Here is a 19028-nt window from a genome sequence, read left to right on the forward strand (position 1 = left end):
CCAATATTGGCCAATTTTTACTATTGGAAAGTTCTTCCACTCATCCATAGTCAGGTCTTCCAAGAATGTTTATCTGGGAGATGCTATTTACCAGGCATTGTTCTAGACACAGAGTTCAGCAGCAAAAAAACTTGACAAAAATCCATGACCCCACTGAACTTCCATTTCAGTAGGAGAAAACAGACAATAAGTTAAGTAAGAAAATTATTTATTTTTTTGTTGTTGTCAGGCATTGATCAATAGGGAAAAATAAAACAGGAATAGAACAACTGTGTAATTTTAAGTACTTTGAACTGGAAAGGTTCATTAAGAAAGTGACATTTGAGTAAAGACTTGGAGGAAGTAAACAAGCACTGTGATTATTTGAAGAAAGAATTGGTACAAAGGAATAAAAGAAATGCAAAGCTCCTGCACTGGGAGTATGTCAAAAGTGGCCACTATGGTAGGAGCTCAGTGAGGAAGTCAGAAAGATGCACTGATGGGGAATTGGGAAAGGGGAGAAGTGCCAAATTATGTTACTACTTTATAGGCCATTGTAAAGATTGATTGAGATGGAAGTCCACTAGAAGGTTTTTAACATGGGAGTTATATGAATTTACTTGAATTCAAAATGATCATTATGGTTGCTGGTTTGAGAATAGTGAGGGAGAAAGAAGGTAGCAGCAGTACCACCATTTGTGAGGCTACAGCAATAATGTATATAAGAGGGAATGCCATCTTGGATCAGAGTACTAAGTGGCCCATGTAGATATATTGTGAAAGCAGGATTGATGATAGAGTGGATATGTATATGAGAGAAAAGTTTCTGACCTGAGCAACTGGAAGGATGGAACTGCCATTTAGTGAGTTGGGGAGAACATGGTAGGGCAGGTTTAGGGTGGACAGAATTTAGGACATGTTAAATTTAAGATGCACAGTAGACATTTAAGTTGGAGGAAAGGAGCAGGCAGATGAATTAATCTGAAGTTCAAGGGATAAATCTAGATTAGGAATATAAATTTGAGAATCACCAGCATTTATATTTAAAGGTCAGCACACTGAATGATAGCTCAGGGAAAATCTGTAGATAAGAGATGAGGCCCAAGGGTTGAGATCTCTGACACTTAGTGGTAAGAAGTTAGAGGGATGAAGAATAGCCATAAAAAGAGACTGAGGAGTGACCAGTAGGCAAGAGAAAATCCAGAAGAATTGCTGTTTTGGAAGCCAAGTGAAGAAACTTTCAAATGGAGGGCATCTGATATTAAATGCTGCTCATAGATCAAGTACAATGAGAACTGGGCCTTGACCACTGTATTTGATTTAACAACATTACGTGAGAGTCAATACAATAGTGGTGCAATTTAAAAAAAAAAACTTCATTGTATGGATCAACTGAAACAGGGAGGAAATGCATTGGGGACAGCAAGTAGAAATAACTCTTTAAAGGAGTTTCAATGTAAAAAGAAGTAGAAAAGTAGGCTAACACTATCTGGCATCAAGGAACCACTTCTGTTTTCTTCGAGGTTCTGTTTCCAGGCATTTACATATGCCATTCCTTCTTCCTGCAATTCCCTAATCTTATGACTAACAAGTTTTTAGTTTGTAGGCTTACTTTTTATTCAGTCATTATTTACTGAGTTTACATAATTCACCAAGTACTGTTCTGTGAGCTGAGACCATATCAATGAATAGTAATAAAAAAAAATCTATGACCTCATGAAACTTAAATTCAATAAATTAAGTTCTACAGCATGTTAGGTAGTAATTTAAAGCTATGGGAAAAGTTGAGAAGGGTAAGAATGGTAAAACACGCTAGAGGAGGGAGTTGGAATTTTAAATGGCCTCACTAAAAAGGTGACTTTTGACCAAACACTTGAAGAGAATGAATGAGTCTCTGGGTGAAAGGACTTTCTAAAGGTGTGGTGGCTCACACCTGTAATCCTAGCTACTCTAAGGATTGTGGTTCAATGCCAGCCTGGGCAAAAGGTTAGTGAGACCCCATCTCAACCAATAAAAGCTAGTATAATGACATGCACTTGTCATCTCAGCTAGACAGGAAGCATAAAGAGGAGTGTTGAGGTCTAGGCTGACTCCAGCAAAAACATGAGACCCTTTTGGAAAAATACCTAAAAAGCAAAAAAAGTCTGGGTGTATGACTTAAGTGATAGAGTGCCTGCCTAGCAAGCAGAGGCCCTGAGTTCAAACTCCCTTACCACCAATAAATAAATAAACAGAGAATAACCAGCACAAAGGACCTGTGGCTGAAGAGTACCTGGCATATGCCAGGAATATTTAGATCTTGGTGACCAGTGTGACATGACAGGAATGAGTTAGGAGGAGAGAAAAAAGAGTTTAAATTAGAATGATGGGAAGGTGGTGTGACTTCTAGACCACCATAAGGACTTCAGAGAGAAGTAGGGGCCACTGGAGAGGTTTTTGTTTTGTTTTTTCTGTATTGGGGTTTGAACGCAAGGCCTCATGCTTGCTAGACAGGTGCTGTGTACCACTTGAACCACATTTCCAGCCCTTTTTTGCTTTTTGGTTATTTTTCAGATAGGGTCTCAAATTTTGCTCAAGGCTGGCCTGGGATCATAATTGTCCTACCTATGGCTGACTCATGATTGGGATTATAGATGTACACCTCCATGCTTGACTTCTTTGTTGAGATGGAGTCTTGCTAACTTTTTCCCAGGTTGTCCTTGAACCGAGATCTTCCCAATCTCCACCTCCAGAGCAGCTGAGACTATAGGCATGACCCACTGCACCCAGCATTAGAGAGTTTTAGATTGTATATGCTAATCTATTGTGGAGAGGGCAGCATTGGAAATAGGGGGATAAGAGACTGTTGCAAAAATTCAGGTGAGACATGACAGAGAGTACTTTGGACTAGATTGGTAGTAGTGGACATTCTAAGATGTGATATATATATATATATACTGTGCTGATGAATTGGAATGTCAGAGTTTTGGCATGAGAAACTGGAAGGATGGTGTTGCCATTCATTGAAATGGAGAAGGCTCTTGGTGAAGCAAGTTTGGGCAGGTTAAATTTGATACACCTATTTATCCAAGTGGATTATGGAATAGTCAGTTGGCTGTTTGAGTCCAGGGAAGCTCAGTAAAGAATCCAAACTAAAGACACAAATTTTGGAGGTTTTGGCATTTGGGTGGCATTTAAGCCACGAGACTATGAGATAGTGCAGACAAAGAGACGCACCCCAGAAGAGAGCTTGTAGGCTGGAAAAATCTGCCCTCTGTAAGGACATGTGTGATGATATTAGGGTCTACCTGGATAATCCAGAATAATCTCCACATCACATGATTCTCAACTTAATCAAATCTGTAGACTCTTTAACCACATAGGTTTAGAGTTATAGGGACCTGATATCTTTGAGGAGAGGGGGGGTCATTTTCCAGTCTATCACAGGACCAAATGAGGAATGTGCAGAGCTGGAGGGGGATTAGAGTAAGGGAGATGAAGGTGACCCAGTAGTCTAGGGATTCTTAAAATAAACATAAGGAGCATAGTGAGATAGTCCTGCAGTCAAGGTGCAGTGGAGAGACTAAGTATTGAGTGAGGGTAGGCAGTACAGGTGATAGGATTTTTCTAGGTATCTGCTGATGGAGGCAGGGAGGCTTGAGGAGAAAATGTGGAAGCTTGGGAGGTTGTTTTTGTCCAAGCACATGGCTCAACAGCAACTGTACCTTCTCAGTGAAACTTTTTCTGATCCTTTTCCTTCGCCCAGCCAGAATTAACCACTTCTCCTGTGTGTTGTGTATTATAGTCATTATTCTTGCCAGAGTAGAATGTAATATGTTATTTATCTTCCTGTTTCTGCTATTAGACCTTAAGGTCTTATAGAATGTAAATCTAATAGATAAATAGACAACTTTAAATTTCTCTGCCTGTTCCTCTAATGTACCTTGCCTCCCTGAGTTAAACATCTCTGTGCTTCCATTAAACCCCATGTTCATCTCTAAGGTTACATTTTTTACATTATATCAAAACAATGTCTATATGCACATGGGGATCAGGGAACTTGTCCTGTCCCCTGTGCCTGGTACCTAGCTAAATACCTGGTATTAAGAAATACCTGGTATGAAGAAATAGTCATTTATCTTTTTTGGATTCTACCTTAAGTTGCTTTTGATTACATTCATACTTTCAAACTTTGTACAAAGGTTTTTACAAATACTTAGGTACAAACATGTATATTTCAAGTCATGATTATCACTTTTTAGAATAGATTTTTGTCAGTTACCATTTTACTTTTATTAGTCAATATAGCAATTCCCCTTCTTTTCCTCTCACCTCAGTGATGGAGTACCCAGTGATGGAAGCTGACTCAGTCACCTCAGGAATTAAAAGACGTGTGCGAGACAGAAGGATTTCAAAGACTAAGTTGAATGTTTCTCTTGCTTCAAAAATCAAAACAAAAATAATAAGTAAGTGCCATTAGTTTTAAGGCATGCTCACATTTTTACTTTTTCTTGGAGGATTGATATATTTGCCACCTTATTTGATCAAGTATAGAAAATTACTAAAATGACTACTTTGTTAGCTGATAATTTTTTTTTCATTTGATCCTTCCCATATTTTTCAACTCCTATTAGATGAGTAGTTTTGATGATTTGCCCTCAGTGGTGATACCTGATTTTTCAACAGTGGGATTGGGTGGCCCAAGGCAGCTACCTCTTACCCTGCAAATAAAATACCAATGTGAGTTTTCTGGGACAGAGCTAAAAGGAGTAACAGATTGTTCTGGCATGCTGTGACTATGGGCAATCAAGAGGTAGTTAACAGAGATAAGGTGCTATAGTTATTGCACATAGCCAAAGCTCACCAGGAAAGCAATAAACATTTGGAAATGGGATTTCAGAAATTCTGGAGGAAAGGTGCCACAAAGGCAAAAAAAAAAAAAAAGAAATGGGGACATTCTCCAAGATAAATTTCCATCACTTATGCAAATTATCTCAATGATTTATACCTATCTTAGCTGGAGTGGGAGATACTTTTAGTCCCATTTACTGCTGATGTAGCTCCTTTGCCTTAAGAAATAGCCAAGCCTCCTGAAAATCTTTTTAAGTCATGATGTTGTACCTACCTACGTCTCACAGGCCATTTTATATATTAGCCCCCCTTTCACAGTGGCTGTCTCCTACTGTCTTTGGTCGGACCATTGAGGAATATACTGGATTTGAGAAGTACAATAAGAAAATGTTATTACCACTTAGTTTCTGGAAATTTATTGGTTCTAGTCTGTTGCTATTATCTGTGCCAAGAAGAGCTGTCTGAAACTACTCTGTGCCAGTGATAAAGTGCTTTTTTTTTTTAGATGCCCCAACTTTCTCTGAATAGCTAAAAGTATTATTATATTTTATAACATTTAGCTGAGTGTGGTGGCTCATATCTGTAATCTCAGTACTCAGGAGACTAAGGCAAGAGGATCATGATTTTAAGGATACCATGGAGCTACATAGCTAGACCGTATCTCAAAAAATAAAATTTTTTCATACACTGTATTTTTACCAGTGTAATATGTTACTGACATGTAGTCATATCTGAAGCCAAATTATGAAAAAATAATTATGTGTTGAACATACTATGGGAACTTACTATATTTAAGGTGACCTCAACCAAAGAATTCAGACTGAAATGTTTTTGCTACCAACAGGATAGCATTTGAATAGTGATTTAAATCATATTTACATACTACTTTTAAAGAGAGTTTTAAGATCAAGTTTAGATTGGAGTAGATGCCTAGGAATAGGAGATAGGATTCTTTGGATAGAGGTAGAAGATCTCTCAGGAATTGGATGATCTTTCCAACATTACAGTAAGTCAGTCCAACATTACCTTCTTTCACTTGAAGTTTAAAAAATGGACTTTAGTAACATAAACTATTTTACTCAGTTCTGGACCCACAAAACTGGCTTTAAAATTTTCAAATTGGCCCCACTAACTTCTGTGGGATATCCCCGGTTAGAGCAGCAAGATCAGCTCTTCCATTCTGCCTTCTATCCAAAGCTAGGAAGGAAAGTAGAGAAATATCAGAGTTCATTTTTGTGACTGATCTAGCTATCCAGAATGCTGAGGCTGTATTACAGTTCTCTGACTGCCAACTTTTGTTTATATACTTCTGCATTCCTCACAACTGTTTTCTTCATCTTTGATCTAGCTTTGTTTTATCAGCTTCAAACTCTGGGTACATTTTTTTAAAACTGCACCTGTCTTATCATTCTCTTCTAACCTTCAGTTAATACTTACAAAGTGAAATGCATTTTGTCTAAAATACTTTTACTAAGGAATATGAAAATTTATTAAAGTAAAAATTCAATATTAACTCTTTTAAAAATCTTTTTACAGACAATTCTTCTGTTTTCAAAATCTCTCTAAAGCACAACAACAGAGCATTAGCTCAAGCTCTTAGTAGAGAGAAAGAGAATTCTCGAAGAATTACAACTGAAAAGATGCTATTGCAAAAAGAAGTGGAGAAACTGAATTTTGATAATACTTTTCTTCGCCTAAAGCTAAATAACTTGGTATGGAAGTTATATTGTTTTAAATTCTAATTTATAACTAAAATCTTAACTACATTATTATTATGGAAGTTCTAACTTTTTCAGATATCTAATTGTTGTAAAGAATTTTTGAAAGTCAATATGCCATATAAATCTATTAAATGACAAACATCTACTGAGTAATAAAAATAAATGTCTTAAGTCTAAGTCTAAATTTGTGTTTGTGTACTCTGGAAGCCATATTAAACCAGGACTGACATTTGATTGCTTGTGGTAAGCAAAGCATAGTGTATTACTACATTTTAAAAGATGAGCATAATTCCTCCAGTGAACTGGAAGAGGGCAGGCCCCAGAATGTTTGTATTCTCTGTTGTTCTTAGCATTTCACTGGCCACAAACCAGATAGTATGAAGGTTATAGTCCTTGCTTTTCCTTCCCACTTCCAACACTGTGACAGACAGTGAGAGCTTGTGATTAGCTAAGCTGCAATGATAGATCTAAATCTCAAATGAGTAGAAATTAAAGTGGAAAACTGGATGGGCAATAGTGGCTTACACCTGTTATCCGAGCTACTTGGGAGGTTGAGATGGGAGTATTTTTTTGTGTGTGTTTGGATCCTGCCCAGACAAATAGTTTGCAAGACTCTATCTCCAAAATAACCAGAGTAAAATGGACTGGAAGTATGGCTCAAGTGGTAGAATGCCTGAGTTCAAACCCCAGTCCTACCAAAAAAAAAAAAGAAAGAAAAATATTCTTCGTACTTGAAGGTTAAAGTCCTATGACTGACCAACTATGTTTGCTTGCCATATGATACATTGTTATAAGAAGACAGAAAAATGTAGGAAAATTTATAATTGATATCTCAAAAAAAATGTGGGCTGTGTGTATGTACAGCTATTTGGACTATTCAGAATCATACCCTTTTAGGCCGATGTCCTCTCAATATAGAACAATTGAGTCTTCTCACACTGATAGTATTCATAACTATATGGTATTAAACTCCAGATCTTAGCTGATTAAGAGAGGTCTTTATTTTACACTTACAGAATAAGAAACTTATAGAAATAGAATCGCTCATGAACAGTAACTTGATAACCGCAATTGAAATGAGCAGTCTTTCTGAGGTAAGTGAATTTACGTGTGAGTAGTGTAATTTTTTAGCAATTCTGAGGATAATTGAGATAATTAAATAGCATCAAGGTTAGCAATTCATATTTCAAACTTCGTGCAAGTAAATTATAATCATAATATCCATTTTAACTAATAGCAAATCATTTTGCATAATTGGTTATTGAAATTACTCTATAAAAATCAGATTTTGATTAAAAGTAATAGAATTACACAGCTCATTCAAACACAATGGCTCCTGAACAGACTCAGAAATATAATGACTTAGAAGAAAGGTAATGTTTCAAGTCAGGAAAGAATTTGTATTATTTTAAAATAGAAAGATGGCACAATTGAAAAGCTATTTGGAAGGGAAAATAGAGGCAGATCCTAAAATAAATTCTACAGGGATTTAAATATAAAAGGAAATTTAAAAAAAAAGAAAATATACCTCTGTATAATTAATATATACTAATAAAAAAGAGGGGAAAATAAATTCAAGTTAGACATTCTATACCTGAAAGGAAAGATGGAAACCATAAAGAAAACTTTTTTAGAAAATTAAAGTTATAAAAGAGCCAACACAGTGACTTAATTTATAATCCTAGCTACTACTGAAGCAGAGATCAGGAAAATGGAGGTTCAAGACCAGCCCAGGCAAAAAGTTCATGAGACACCCCCTCTCGCCCCGCCCATCTCAACCAACAAAATCTGGGCATGGTGACATGCAACTGTTACCAGCTACGTGGGAAGTGAAAATACGGAGGGTCACTGTCCAGGGCGACATAGGCATAAAGCTGGACTCTTATCTCAAAAATAACCAAAGCAAAAAGGGCAGGAAGTATGGCTAAAATGTTAAGAGGCCTGCCTAGCAAGCGTGAGACCATGAATTCTACCCACTGTTCTGCCAAAACATAGAAGATAAGTAGCAAACTGGGAAAATTATTTAAACATATTGCAGACAAAGCATTAATATTCATAATAGTTAAAGAACTCTTAGAACCTGACATTAAGAAAAGATGATCAGCACAAAAATCAGGAAGGGTGAATAAGTAGTAAAAATAGTGTTGTGAAGAAATAATGAAAAGCAAAAATATATAATGTATAAAATGAGGAAAGGTTAGTGAAGTCTCAATTTTGGATAAATTCCTTATTTTCTGAGTCAATTTAATGCTTTAGAGGGTGGATTTTAAATGGGATTACCTTTATTTAGATCCCAACTCTGTTATTTTTACTAGTTCTATGACCTTGAACTTAAGCTCTTTGAATTCTATCTAGTTATCAGCAAGGCATGAATACTGGTTATACCTACAATGTTATTAGAAGATGTAAATGTGGCTACCATGTATTCAAACAATAAGAAGAGTGCAATAAATGTTATTTTTTTATCCCATGAGTATTTTCCTATGTTTTCTAAAATTTTTGTAAATCTCTCTTTCAAAAACTTCTGAAAGTAACTTATAAGGTTCTTTTTTGAATTTAGATACCTAAGTCAATATGTAAAAATCTTACCATATCTCATCTTAAAAAATAGAAAATGACCTCTAATTCCACTTAACTCTCAGCTACTATCTTCATTGTTTTCCTTTGTAGCAAAACTTTTTGTGAAAGTTGTTCACACAGTCTCCAGTTTCTCTTGAGATACCCCTGTTGAGTTTTTACCACTACTCCACTAAAACTGCTCTTCTGAAGGTCACCATTGATGTCAATGTTGCAAAAACCCATGGATAATTCTTGGTCTTCATATTGATCATCTTAAGACTTATGTCTTTTCCCACCTTTCTGACTATTCTTTTTCAGTTTGTTTGTTGGTTCCTCTTTATATTTCCAACTGCTAAGTTTTGAGAGTGCCCCAGACTCAATTCTTGGACTTCTTTTCTATCTACACTCAGTCGCCATAAATAATTTCACTGGTCTCATGGTTTTAATTACTACTATGTACTGATAACTCCCAAATTTGCATCTCCATTCTGGTCTTCTCCTCCTAACTCCAGAGTGTACATATCTAACTTACCTACATGGCATCTGTTGGGAATCTAAGAGGCATTTCAAATTTCACATTTGCCACCAAACAATTCCTTTTGATGGCTTCATTTGAGGTATTTTCCTAATTTTTTTCTCAGCCCTATCTCTGATCCTTTAGCCAGTCCTTCTCACAACCCCCTTTCTTATCTGAATTCTTTAAAATTATCATATTATTGTTATACTGGGGGTACATTGTGAAATTTACAGTTCTTATAATATATCATAATTGAGTTTACCCCCTCCAATCATTCTTCTTAACCCCCACCCACCGCCGCCATTCCTAGAATAGCTTCAACAGGTCTCATTTTTCCATTTCTGTATGAGTACATAATATTTCTACTACATTCACCCTCCATCCTAACTTGGGCTTTTTGCTTCTGCCCTTGCATCTCTGAACACTCTTCTGAGCATAGCAGCCATAGTGAACTTATTAAAATGTTAGTGTCTGCCTAAAACTCTCTTGTGACCTCTCTTATTTCTTGCCTGACTTGATGCAAAAACACAGAGTCTTGTTATTTTTCTCATTTCATTTACTACTCTCCCTTTCAGTGTACTGTTAACAACTTCAGTACAATGGCTTCCTCCCTCAAACACAGACAAGCTGATACCACAATGCCTGAGTACTTATTCTTCCTTTGGTGATGAGTTCACTCCCTTCCCTCAAATGTTGGCTCAAAGGTCATATCAGTGAAGCTTTCTTTAAACATTTCCCAATTCCACTCCTACATTTCCTATCCTAAATCCCTGCTTTAATACTTTTAACACTATGTAACATGTTATTCATTAATTTTGTTTTTTGTTCATCCCATCAGAATATAAGCTTCTTGAATGCAGGGATATTTATTCCTAAATAATATCTAGAACATATAGAATGCAATAAATATAAAGTGTCAGCTAGTTTCCCCATTAAGAAGGAGGCTTTGTGTGGGAAGAGGGTTGTCTTTTTTGTTTGGTTGGTTTATGTTTTGTTTTTTAAGACAGGCTCTTACTCTCTTTCTCAGACTGACCTCAAACTCCTGGGCTCAAGCTATCCTCCTGCTTCAGCTAGGAGTACAGGCTTGTGCCACCATGACCAGCTTATTTATTTATTTATTTATTTATTTATTTTTAAGAGCAAGGCACATATTTGTTCTGTAATCCTCCTGTTATTGAGCTTCTTAAATAAAAAGAGTGCTAAATAATATAAAATGCCTTTCTAGCATGATAATGCTCATAGGTGTCTCAATATGATCTCTTGTTTTAGTAATTTTCCTAATTTTATATTTCTGGAATAAACTTCAGAAATGACTTACTGTTCTTTTACTATGCTGCTGAGTTATTATGCCAGTAATTTTGTTTAGGAATTTTCTGTTATTCATATAAGTGCGCTCTCTTTGTAGTTTTCTTTCTACAGTCTCTAAACATTGACAAAAATGTTATATATACTAAGCTCAAAAAGAACTTGAAAGTTTTTCTTTTCCTTGGTGATATAGTTTTAAATTGTTTTTCTTTAAACATTGAATAGAATTCTGTGAAACTATCTGGACTTTTTTTGGTAGAAACAGTTGCCCCTTAATTTTAATTTTTCTGTAGAAATTGGTCCACTTAGGAAAATGTCTTTCTTCTTGGTCAGTTTTATTAAATTATTTTTCCTTGGAAAATTATCTGTTTTATCCAGGTTTTTTAATTTATTTGTATAGAATAGACCAAAGTAGTCTGTCATTTGTCTAGTTTTGTTTGTGTTGTTTTTCCACAACTAACTAATTTGGGTATTTGAGCTTTTCTCTGTCTTTTTTTTCTTTTTAACTATGTTAGTTTGTTGCAGTTTTTTGTATTTTATTTTGTTCTTGCAAAAGAATCAGTTTTTAATTTAATTTTAAGTTCTATTTTTGTGTTTCATACCTATTTTTGGTTTTATTTTTGTAAGTCCAGGTTTTCTGTGGTTTATTTTATGTGTTACTTTTCTAACTTTGAATCAATGCTTATTTCATTTATTTTTATTAGGTTTTTATGGTGATACTGGGCTTTGAAATCAGGGCCTATGCTTGCTAGGCAAGCATTCTAGCACTTGAGCTTTGCCTCCAGCCCTTCTTTTTTTTAATTCTTTCTTAACTCTGTATGAAAGAGCAATTTTCTTAGTGCTTTCGATTTTTTTCTTTGTCTTCAGTTTTTACATTTTTGACCTTGTTGTGTTTTGGCATGAATTTATTTGGGTTTATCTTTTTTGGGGTTTACTCAACTTCTTGGGTTTGCAGGTCTGATGCCTTTGCCAAGCATGGGACATTTTAAGGCATTATTTCTCCAGATATCTTTCCAGCCCTGTCCTCTCTTCTACTTGGGACTCTAGTGAGTGCTTTTCATCATATCTCTACAAATTCCTGACTCTGTTAATTTTTTTCATTCTCTTTTGTCTTGTTCAGTTTGAGTTACTGTTCTGTCTTAAAGTTCACTGATTTTTTTCCCCCGCCATCTCTTTTTGTTGTTTAGCCCTTTAGATTTTTTTTGTTACTGTGTTTTTCAATTCTAAATTTCCATTTGGTTCTTTACAAATTTTATTTATTTGCCAACACTTTATATTTCTTTTGTGTGTGTGTGTGTGTGTGTGTGTGTGTGTGTGTGTGTGTGTGTGTGTGTGTGTGTAATGGGTTTGTTTGAGAATAGGATCTTGTGAACTATTTGCATGTGGGCTACTGGTACCAGGCTCACTTTCTGTTTCTTTGCTGAGTTTAGTTTTTCATTTGTCTTAAGCATTGTAATAATTGTTACAGCATTTTTATGATGGTTGCTTTAAAATTCTTCTTCCAACATTTGTGTCATCTCCACATTGGTGTCTGTGGATAAACTTTTCCTGAATCCTGGTATGAAGGGTGATTTTCTGTTATATCTTGGATATTTTAGGTACTGTTTGTTGTGAGATTTTGGATCTTCTTTAAATCTTCTGTTCTTGCAGACCTCCTCTGACCCCACACTGATGATAAGGGGAGGTGCTGCCTACTGTCAACTAAAGATCAAAGTTAGGCTCCCCATTCAACTTCTGTTGACAACATTCTATAAGGAGAGATGTTTCATAACATGGTATTGTTTGATTTTTCTGGTCTTTTAAATAATAAACACATATCAGAAAATTTAGAAAGTATAAATGTACAAATATATAAGGGCTATGTAAAATTACCTAGACTTTAACTTTTAAATATATATTGTAAAATCTAATAGTATATAATTATATTAATATATTACAATATACATACATAGTACATATGTAGACATGAATGTTTTGTGTAGAAGTGTAAAGATCTTACATTATTCTTATTCAATTGTTAAAGGATAATGTAAGAATTGTTCTTTATTTTTCCCATTTTTTTTTTTTACTTATTGTTATGCAGGGGGTACATTGTGACATTTACAAAAATTTTTACAATATATCATAGTTTAATTATTCCATTAATATTGGTATCATTGTATAACTTGGTACATGACAAACATGATGTTATGAGATTAGAAACTGTTTCTTTCTAATTTCTTTGTTCTTTCCAAAACTAGTTCCATCAAAGTTCTTTTGTTCTGCCAGCTAGCAAGAAGAAACGGATTAGTAAACATTCCAAGTTGATGCATCTTCCATTTGCAAGGTATTTGCTTTAAAACTTGGTTAAATATTGACATACAGACTTCTACTTTAGAAGTTTTTATTTGATCTTCATTCTTGAAATATTAGAAAAACTCTTAAAAATAAATAATGAAATCTATTTCTAACATTGCACCAGTAAACATTGCCCTATTAACATTGCTTGTGTAAAAGAAATTAGACATTTTCATAGAATTCAGTTTTAATCTTTGAAATAATATTCAGCTTTCTCATAGACCCTAGAGAAGAAATGGGCACAGGTAAACCCTTAGTTATATGGGCGTGAATTACACTGATTCAGGGCACAGAGATTTTATAAAACATGGTCAGTGTTTGTGTATGTTGTACAATGTTCAGGATTGGTAAACCTACTAAGATTGGAAGGAGACTAGTTTGTGGTGTCTTGCTATACAGGTGTGTCTTCAGGAGTCTAAAGAAGCTTAATTCTGTAACTAAGTTCATCTGTAGTATCCTACTACTTTTAATTTCTTTTGCCCTATGTTTTTTGCTGGTTAAATCTGATACTTGTCTCTACCATTATCATCTTGTGTACTGCCCTAGGCCTGGGTATTATCGTTCATCTTTGCTGTTCTCCTTCTGAAATTCTCACATCTTGATTAATTTGATTATAAGTCATAGAAATCACCTTATTTCAAACCCATCATGTAAGAAGAAAGTCATCAAGACTGAGAGGAGTGAAATAACTCAGTGAACTAATAGCATTGAGTTAAATCCTATTGTCTGCTTCAGACAATGATCATTCTGTTATATGACTTACAGGTTTAATACTTTTGGTTAAGTACACTTAAGTATATATAATATATGTATACTATATGATACATATGTGGACATGAAGGTATTTCATAAAGTATAAAGATCTTATATATGTGTGGGTATATTCGTGTGTATTTACTCCTATGCATACAACAAAATTTAGAAGGTTACTTAAAATATCACTGATTATCATTGGGTTATAGAATTAAGTATGAACTTAAGTACACATAAGTAAAAGCATTCAACAAGTAAATGCACTTATATTGAAATACAATCTGTACCATAATAAAAAAAAATCCTCATATCTATGGTATCACTTTCTATTCTATTCCATTGAGTTACCTATTATGTGTACTATTACAGTTTTACCCCAGTACATTTTAATTACTATACTTCTGAAATAGTGAATTTTGTTGTCTTTGTAGGTTTTTAGTTCTTTTTCAAAAATATGTTGACTGTCATGTATTGTTTCATAATAAGCATGCAAATCAGGTGTTTACTTATCATCCAAACATTTTGGGTATTTTTTTTCTGTTTTGGTAACATTGGGGTTTGAACTCAGGGCCTCATGCTTGCTAGGCAGGCACTCTACCACTTCAGCCACTGCACCAGCCATTTTTTTTTTTTATTTGAAGTTTAAAAAGAGAGAAAAAAGCACCTCCTGATAAAAGTACAAGGGTGGGAGACAAGCTCAAAAATGGTGTCTCCTGTGTGGGTTCTCCATGCTCTGAGCTGGGGAAATATTCATCATCAAATTGACATCTAGCACCCTCATCATTAGACAGTTTTCTGGGGGCCAAGATGGGTTCTATTTACTACACTGAAACATGGAGATATAATCTAGGCCTACCAAAATATAGGGAAAGTAGGACTTCCTTTCATTTTTCTGTGTCTCTATTGGAATAGCTTCTTACCATGTCAAAAGGGAAGGCAGATTTAGATAGTCCCTCTGTATCTCTCTATTTTTATAACTTAACATCTAAAAAGGGGTAATGAAAGGGGGTAGCTTGTTGCTGTTTTTCAGTTTTTACTTTCTGGTTCTAATGTCTGAGTCTGGCCCTTTTAATATTTATTAATTTTAACTTCCCTGGCTCATTGGCTATCCTGATTCAGTAAAACCTATACTCCTGAAAGAAAATGTGAGCAAGAATGAAATAATCCTGTGGAAAGTAATACCTACAGATATTTTAAATCCTTCCTCTCTCTCCTTTTCTTCCTTCTTATTCTTTGAAACTCATTTCAAGGGTTAGCTCCTATATATGTCCAACCACTCCAGGCCCTAGAAGAATTGTTTCCTCTCTTGTGCTTACTGTATACTGTACAAAATATTTTGACAGCACATTGCAAATTCTTGCATATATTTGTTTGCATGCTTGTCTCCAAAATTATGCTACCACAATTTTTATCTGGCACTTAGCACAATGTAGAAAACAAGAAATCAACTGAATAAGTGAATAAAACTAGAATTTTGTTCAGTTTGGGGAAAATTAACATTTTATAAAATTGAGTGTTTCATCGGTAATATGTATCACTTGGTTTATTTAGCTATTATGTACTCCCATGTTTTGCAGGGTTTTTTTAAATTTTTATTGTTTTATTATTCATATGTGCATACAAAATTTGGGTTATTTCTCCCCCCACCCCCACCCCCTCCCTTACCACCCACTCCACCCCCTTTCCCCCCCACTCCCCTCGATACCCGGCAGAAACTATTTTGCCCTTATCTCTAATTTTGTTGAAGAGAGAGTATAAGAAATAATAGGAAGGAACAAGGGTTCTTTCTACTTGAGATAAGGATAGCTATACAGGGAGTTGACTCACATTAATTTCCTGTGCGTGTGTGTTACCTTCTAGGTTAATTCTTTTTGATCAAACCTTTTCTCTAGTTCCTGGTCCCCTTTTCCTATTGGCCTCAGTTGCTTTTAAGGTATCTGCTTTAGTTTCTCTGTGTTGAGGGCAACAAATGCTAGCTAATTATTTAGGTGTCTTACCTATCCTCACACCTCCCTTGTGTACTCTCGCTTTTATCATGTGATCAAAGTCCAGTCCCCTTGTTGTGTTTGCCCTTGACCTAATGTCCACACATGAGGGAGAACATACGATTTTTGGTCTTTTGGGCCAGGCTAACCTCACTCAGAATGATGTTCTCCAATTCCATCCATTTACCAGCGAATGATAACATTTCATTCTTCTTCATGGCTGCATAAAATTCCATTGTGTATAAACACCACATTTTCTTGATCCATTTGTCAGTAGTGGGGCATCTTGGCTGTTTCCATAACTTGGCTATTGTGAATAGTGCCGCAATAAACATGGGTGTGCAGGTGCCTCTGGAGTAACCTGTGTCACAGTCTTTTGGGTATAAACCCAAGAGTGGTATTGCTGGATCATATGGTAGATCAATGTTTAGCTTTTCAAGTAGCCTCCAAATTTTATTCCAGAGTGGTTGTACTAGTTTACATTCCCATGAACAGTGTAAGAAGGTTCCTTTTTCCCCACATCCTCGCCAACACCTGTTGGTGGTGGTGTTGCTAATGATGGCTATTCTAACAGAGGTGAGGTGGAATCTGAGTGTGGTTTTAATTTGCATTTCCTTTATTGCTAGGGATGGTGAGCATTTTTTCATGTATTTTTTGGCCATTTTAATTTCTTCTTTTGAGAAAGTTCTGTTTAGTTCACTTGCCCATTCCTTTATTGGTTCATTAGTTTTGGGAGAATTTACTTTTTAAGTTCCCTATATATTCTGGTTATCAGTCCTTTGATGTGTAGCTGGCAAATATTTTCTCCCACTCTGTGGGTGTTCTTTTCAGTTTAGAGACCATTTCTTTTGATGAACAGAAGCTTTTTAGTTTTATGAGGTCCCATTCATCAATGCCATCTCTTAGTTGCTGTGCTGCTGGGGTTTCATTGTGAAAGTTCTTACCTATACCTACTAACTCCAGAGTATTTCCTACTCTTTCCTGTATCAACTTTAGAGTTTGGGGTCTGATATTAAGATCCTTGATCCATTTTGAGTTAATCTTGGTATAGGGTGATATACATGGATCTAGTTTCAGTTTTTTGCCGACTGCTAACCAGTTTTCCCAGCAGTTTTTGTTGAAGAGGCTGCTATTTCTCCATTGTATATTTTTAGCACCTTTGTCAAAGACAAGTTGATTATAGTTGTGGGGCTTCATATCTGGGTCCTCTATTCTGTTCCACTGGTCTTCATGTCTTTTTTGTGCCAGTACCATGCTGTTTTTATTGTTATTGCTTTGTAATATAGTTTGAAGTCAGGTATTGTGATACCTCCAGCATTGTTCTTTTGACTGAGTATTGCCTTGGCTATTCGTGGCCTCTTGTGTTTCCATATTAATTTCACTGTAGATTTTTCACTCTCTTTAATGAATGTCATTGGAATTTTGATGGGAATTGCATTAAACATGTAGATTACTTTTGGGAGTATTGACATTTTTACTATGTTGGTTCTACCAATCCATAAGCTTGGAAGATCTCTCAACTTTCTATATTCTTCCTCAATCTCTTTTTTCAGAAGGTTATAGTTTTCCTTGTAGAGGTCGTTCACATCCTTTGTTAGGTTTACACCTAGGTATTTGATTTTTTTTGAGGCTATTGTAAATGGAATTGTTTTCATACATTCTTTTTCAGTTTGTTCATTATTAGTGTATAGAAATGCTAATGATTTTTCTATGTTGATTTTATATCCTGCTACCTTGCTATAGCTATTGATGATGTCTAGAAACTTCTGAGTAGAGTTTTTTGGGTCTTTAAGGTATAGGATCATGTCATCTGCAAATATGGATGTTTTTACAGTTTCTTTACCTATTTGTATTCCTATTATTCCTTCTTCTTGCCTAATTGCTCTGGCTAGGAATTCCAGTACTATGTTGAATAGGAGTGGAGATAGTGGGCATCCTTGTCTAGTTCCTGATTTTAGAGGGAATAGTTTCAGGTTTTCTACATTATGTATATTGCTGGCTGTAGGTTTGTCATATATAGCTTTTATAATGTTGAGGTACTTTCCTTCTATTCCTAGTTTTCTTAGAGCTTTTATCATGAAATGGTGTTGGATCTTATCAAAGGCTTTTTCTGCATCTATTGAGATGATCAAGTGGTTTTTGTCTTTGCTTCTGTTAAGGTGGTTTATTACATTTATTGATTTTCATATGTTGAACCACCCCTATCACCTGGGATGAAGCCTACTTGGTCGTGGTGAATAATCTTTTTGATGTGTTGTTGAATTCGGTTTGCCATTGTTTTTTTGAGGATTTTTTCATCAGTGTTCATTAAGGAGATTGGCCTATAGTTCTCCTTTTTGGGGGTGTCTTTGCCTGGTTTTGGGGTAAGTGTAATACTGGCTTCGTAAAATGTGTTCGGCAGTTTTCCTTCCCTTTCTATTTCGTCGAACAGTTTAAGGAGGGTTGGTATCAGTTCTTCTTTAAAGGTCTGATAGAATTCAGCAGAGAATCCATCAGGTCCTGGACTTTTCTTTTTGGGGAGATTCTTGATTGCTGCTTCAATTTCATTTTGTGTTATAGATCTATTCAGGTGATTAATATCCTCTTGGTTCCGTTTTGGATGATCATATGTATCTAGAAATCTGTCCATTTCTTTAAGATTTTCAAATTTATTTGAATATAGGTTCTCAATGTAGTCTCTGATGATTTCCTGGATTTCCATGGTGTTTGTTGTTATCTCCCCTTTTGCATTCCTGATTCTAATAGTTTGGGTTTTTTCTTTCCTCATGTTAGTCAGATTTGCCAGGGGTCGATCGATCTTGTTTATATTTTCAAAGAACCAACTTTTTGTTTCATTAATTCTTTGTATGGTTTTTTTGGTTTCTATTTCATTGATTTCAGCTCTTATTTTTATTATTTCTCTCCTATTTGTTTTGGGATTTGCTTGTTTTTGTTTTTTTGGGAGTTTGAGATGTATCATTAGGTCATTGATGTGGGATCTTTCAGTCTATTTAGTATATGCACACATGGGTATAAACTTTCCTCTCAGGACTGCCTTTACCA

At 35.3% G+C, this 19028-nt stretch overlaps 1 protein-coding gene across 3 annotated transcripts in view; it reads left to right on the forward strand.

Moving 5' to 3' along the window:
• Sgo2 (shugoshin 2) overlaps nucleotides 1-19028 on the forward strand; it is a 51189-nt gene that overhangs the window by 13681 nt on the left and 18480 nt on the right. For all 3 annotated transcript variants that reach the window (XM_074071345.1, XM_020173002.2, XM_074071346.1), the window contains exons 2-5: nucleotides 4296-4424; nucleotides 6346-6521; nucleotides 7547-7624; nucleotides 13152-13237. In XM_074071345.1, coding sequence (XP_073927446.1) covers nucleotides 4296-4424; nucleotides 6346-6521; nucleotides 7547-7624; nucleotides 13152-13237 — 469 coding nt within the window. The remainder of the gene's footprint in view (nucleotides 1-4295; nucleotides 4425-6345; nucleotides 6522-7546; nucleotides 7625-13151; nucleotides 13238-19028) is intronic.

The sequence above is a fragment of the Castor canadensis genome, chromosome 4 (genome assembly GCF_047511655.1).
Source record: "Castor canadensis chromosome 4, mCasCan1.hap1v2, whole genome shotgun sequence".
Classification (NCBI taxonomy): Eukaryota; Metazoa; Chordata; class Mammalia; order Rodentia; family Castoridae; genus Castor; species Castor canadensis.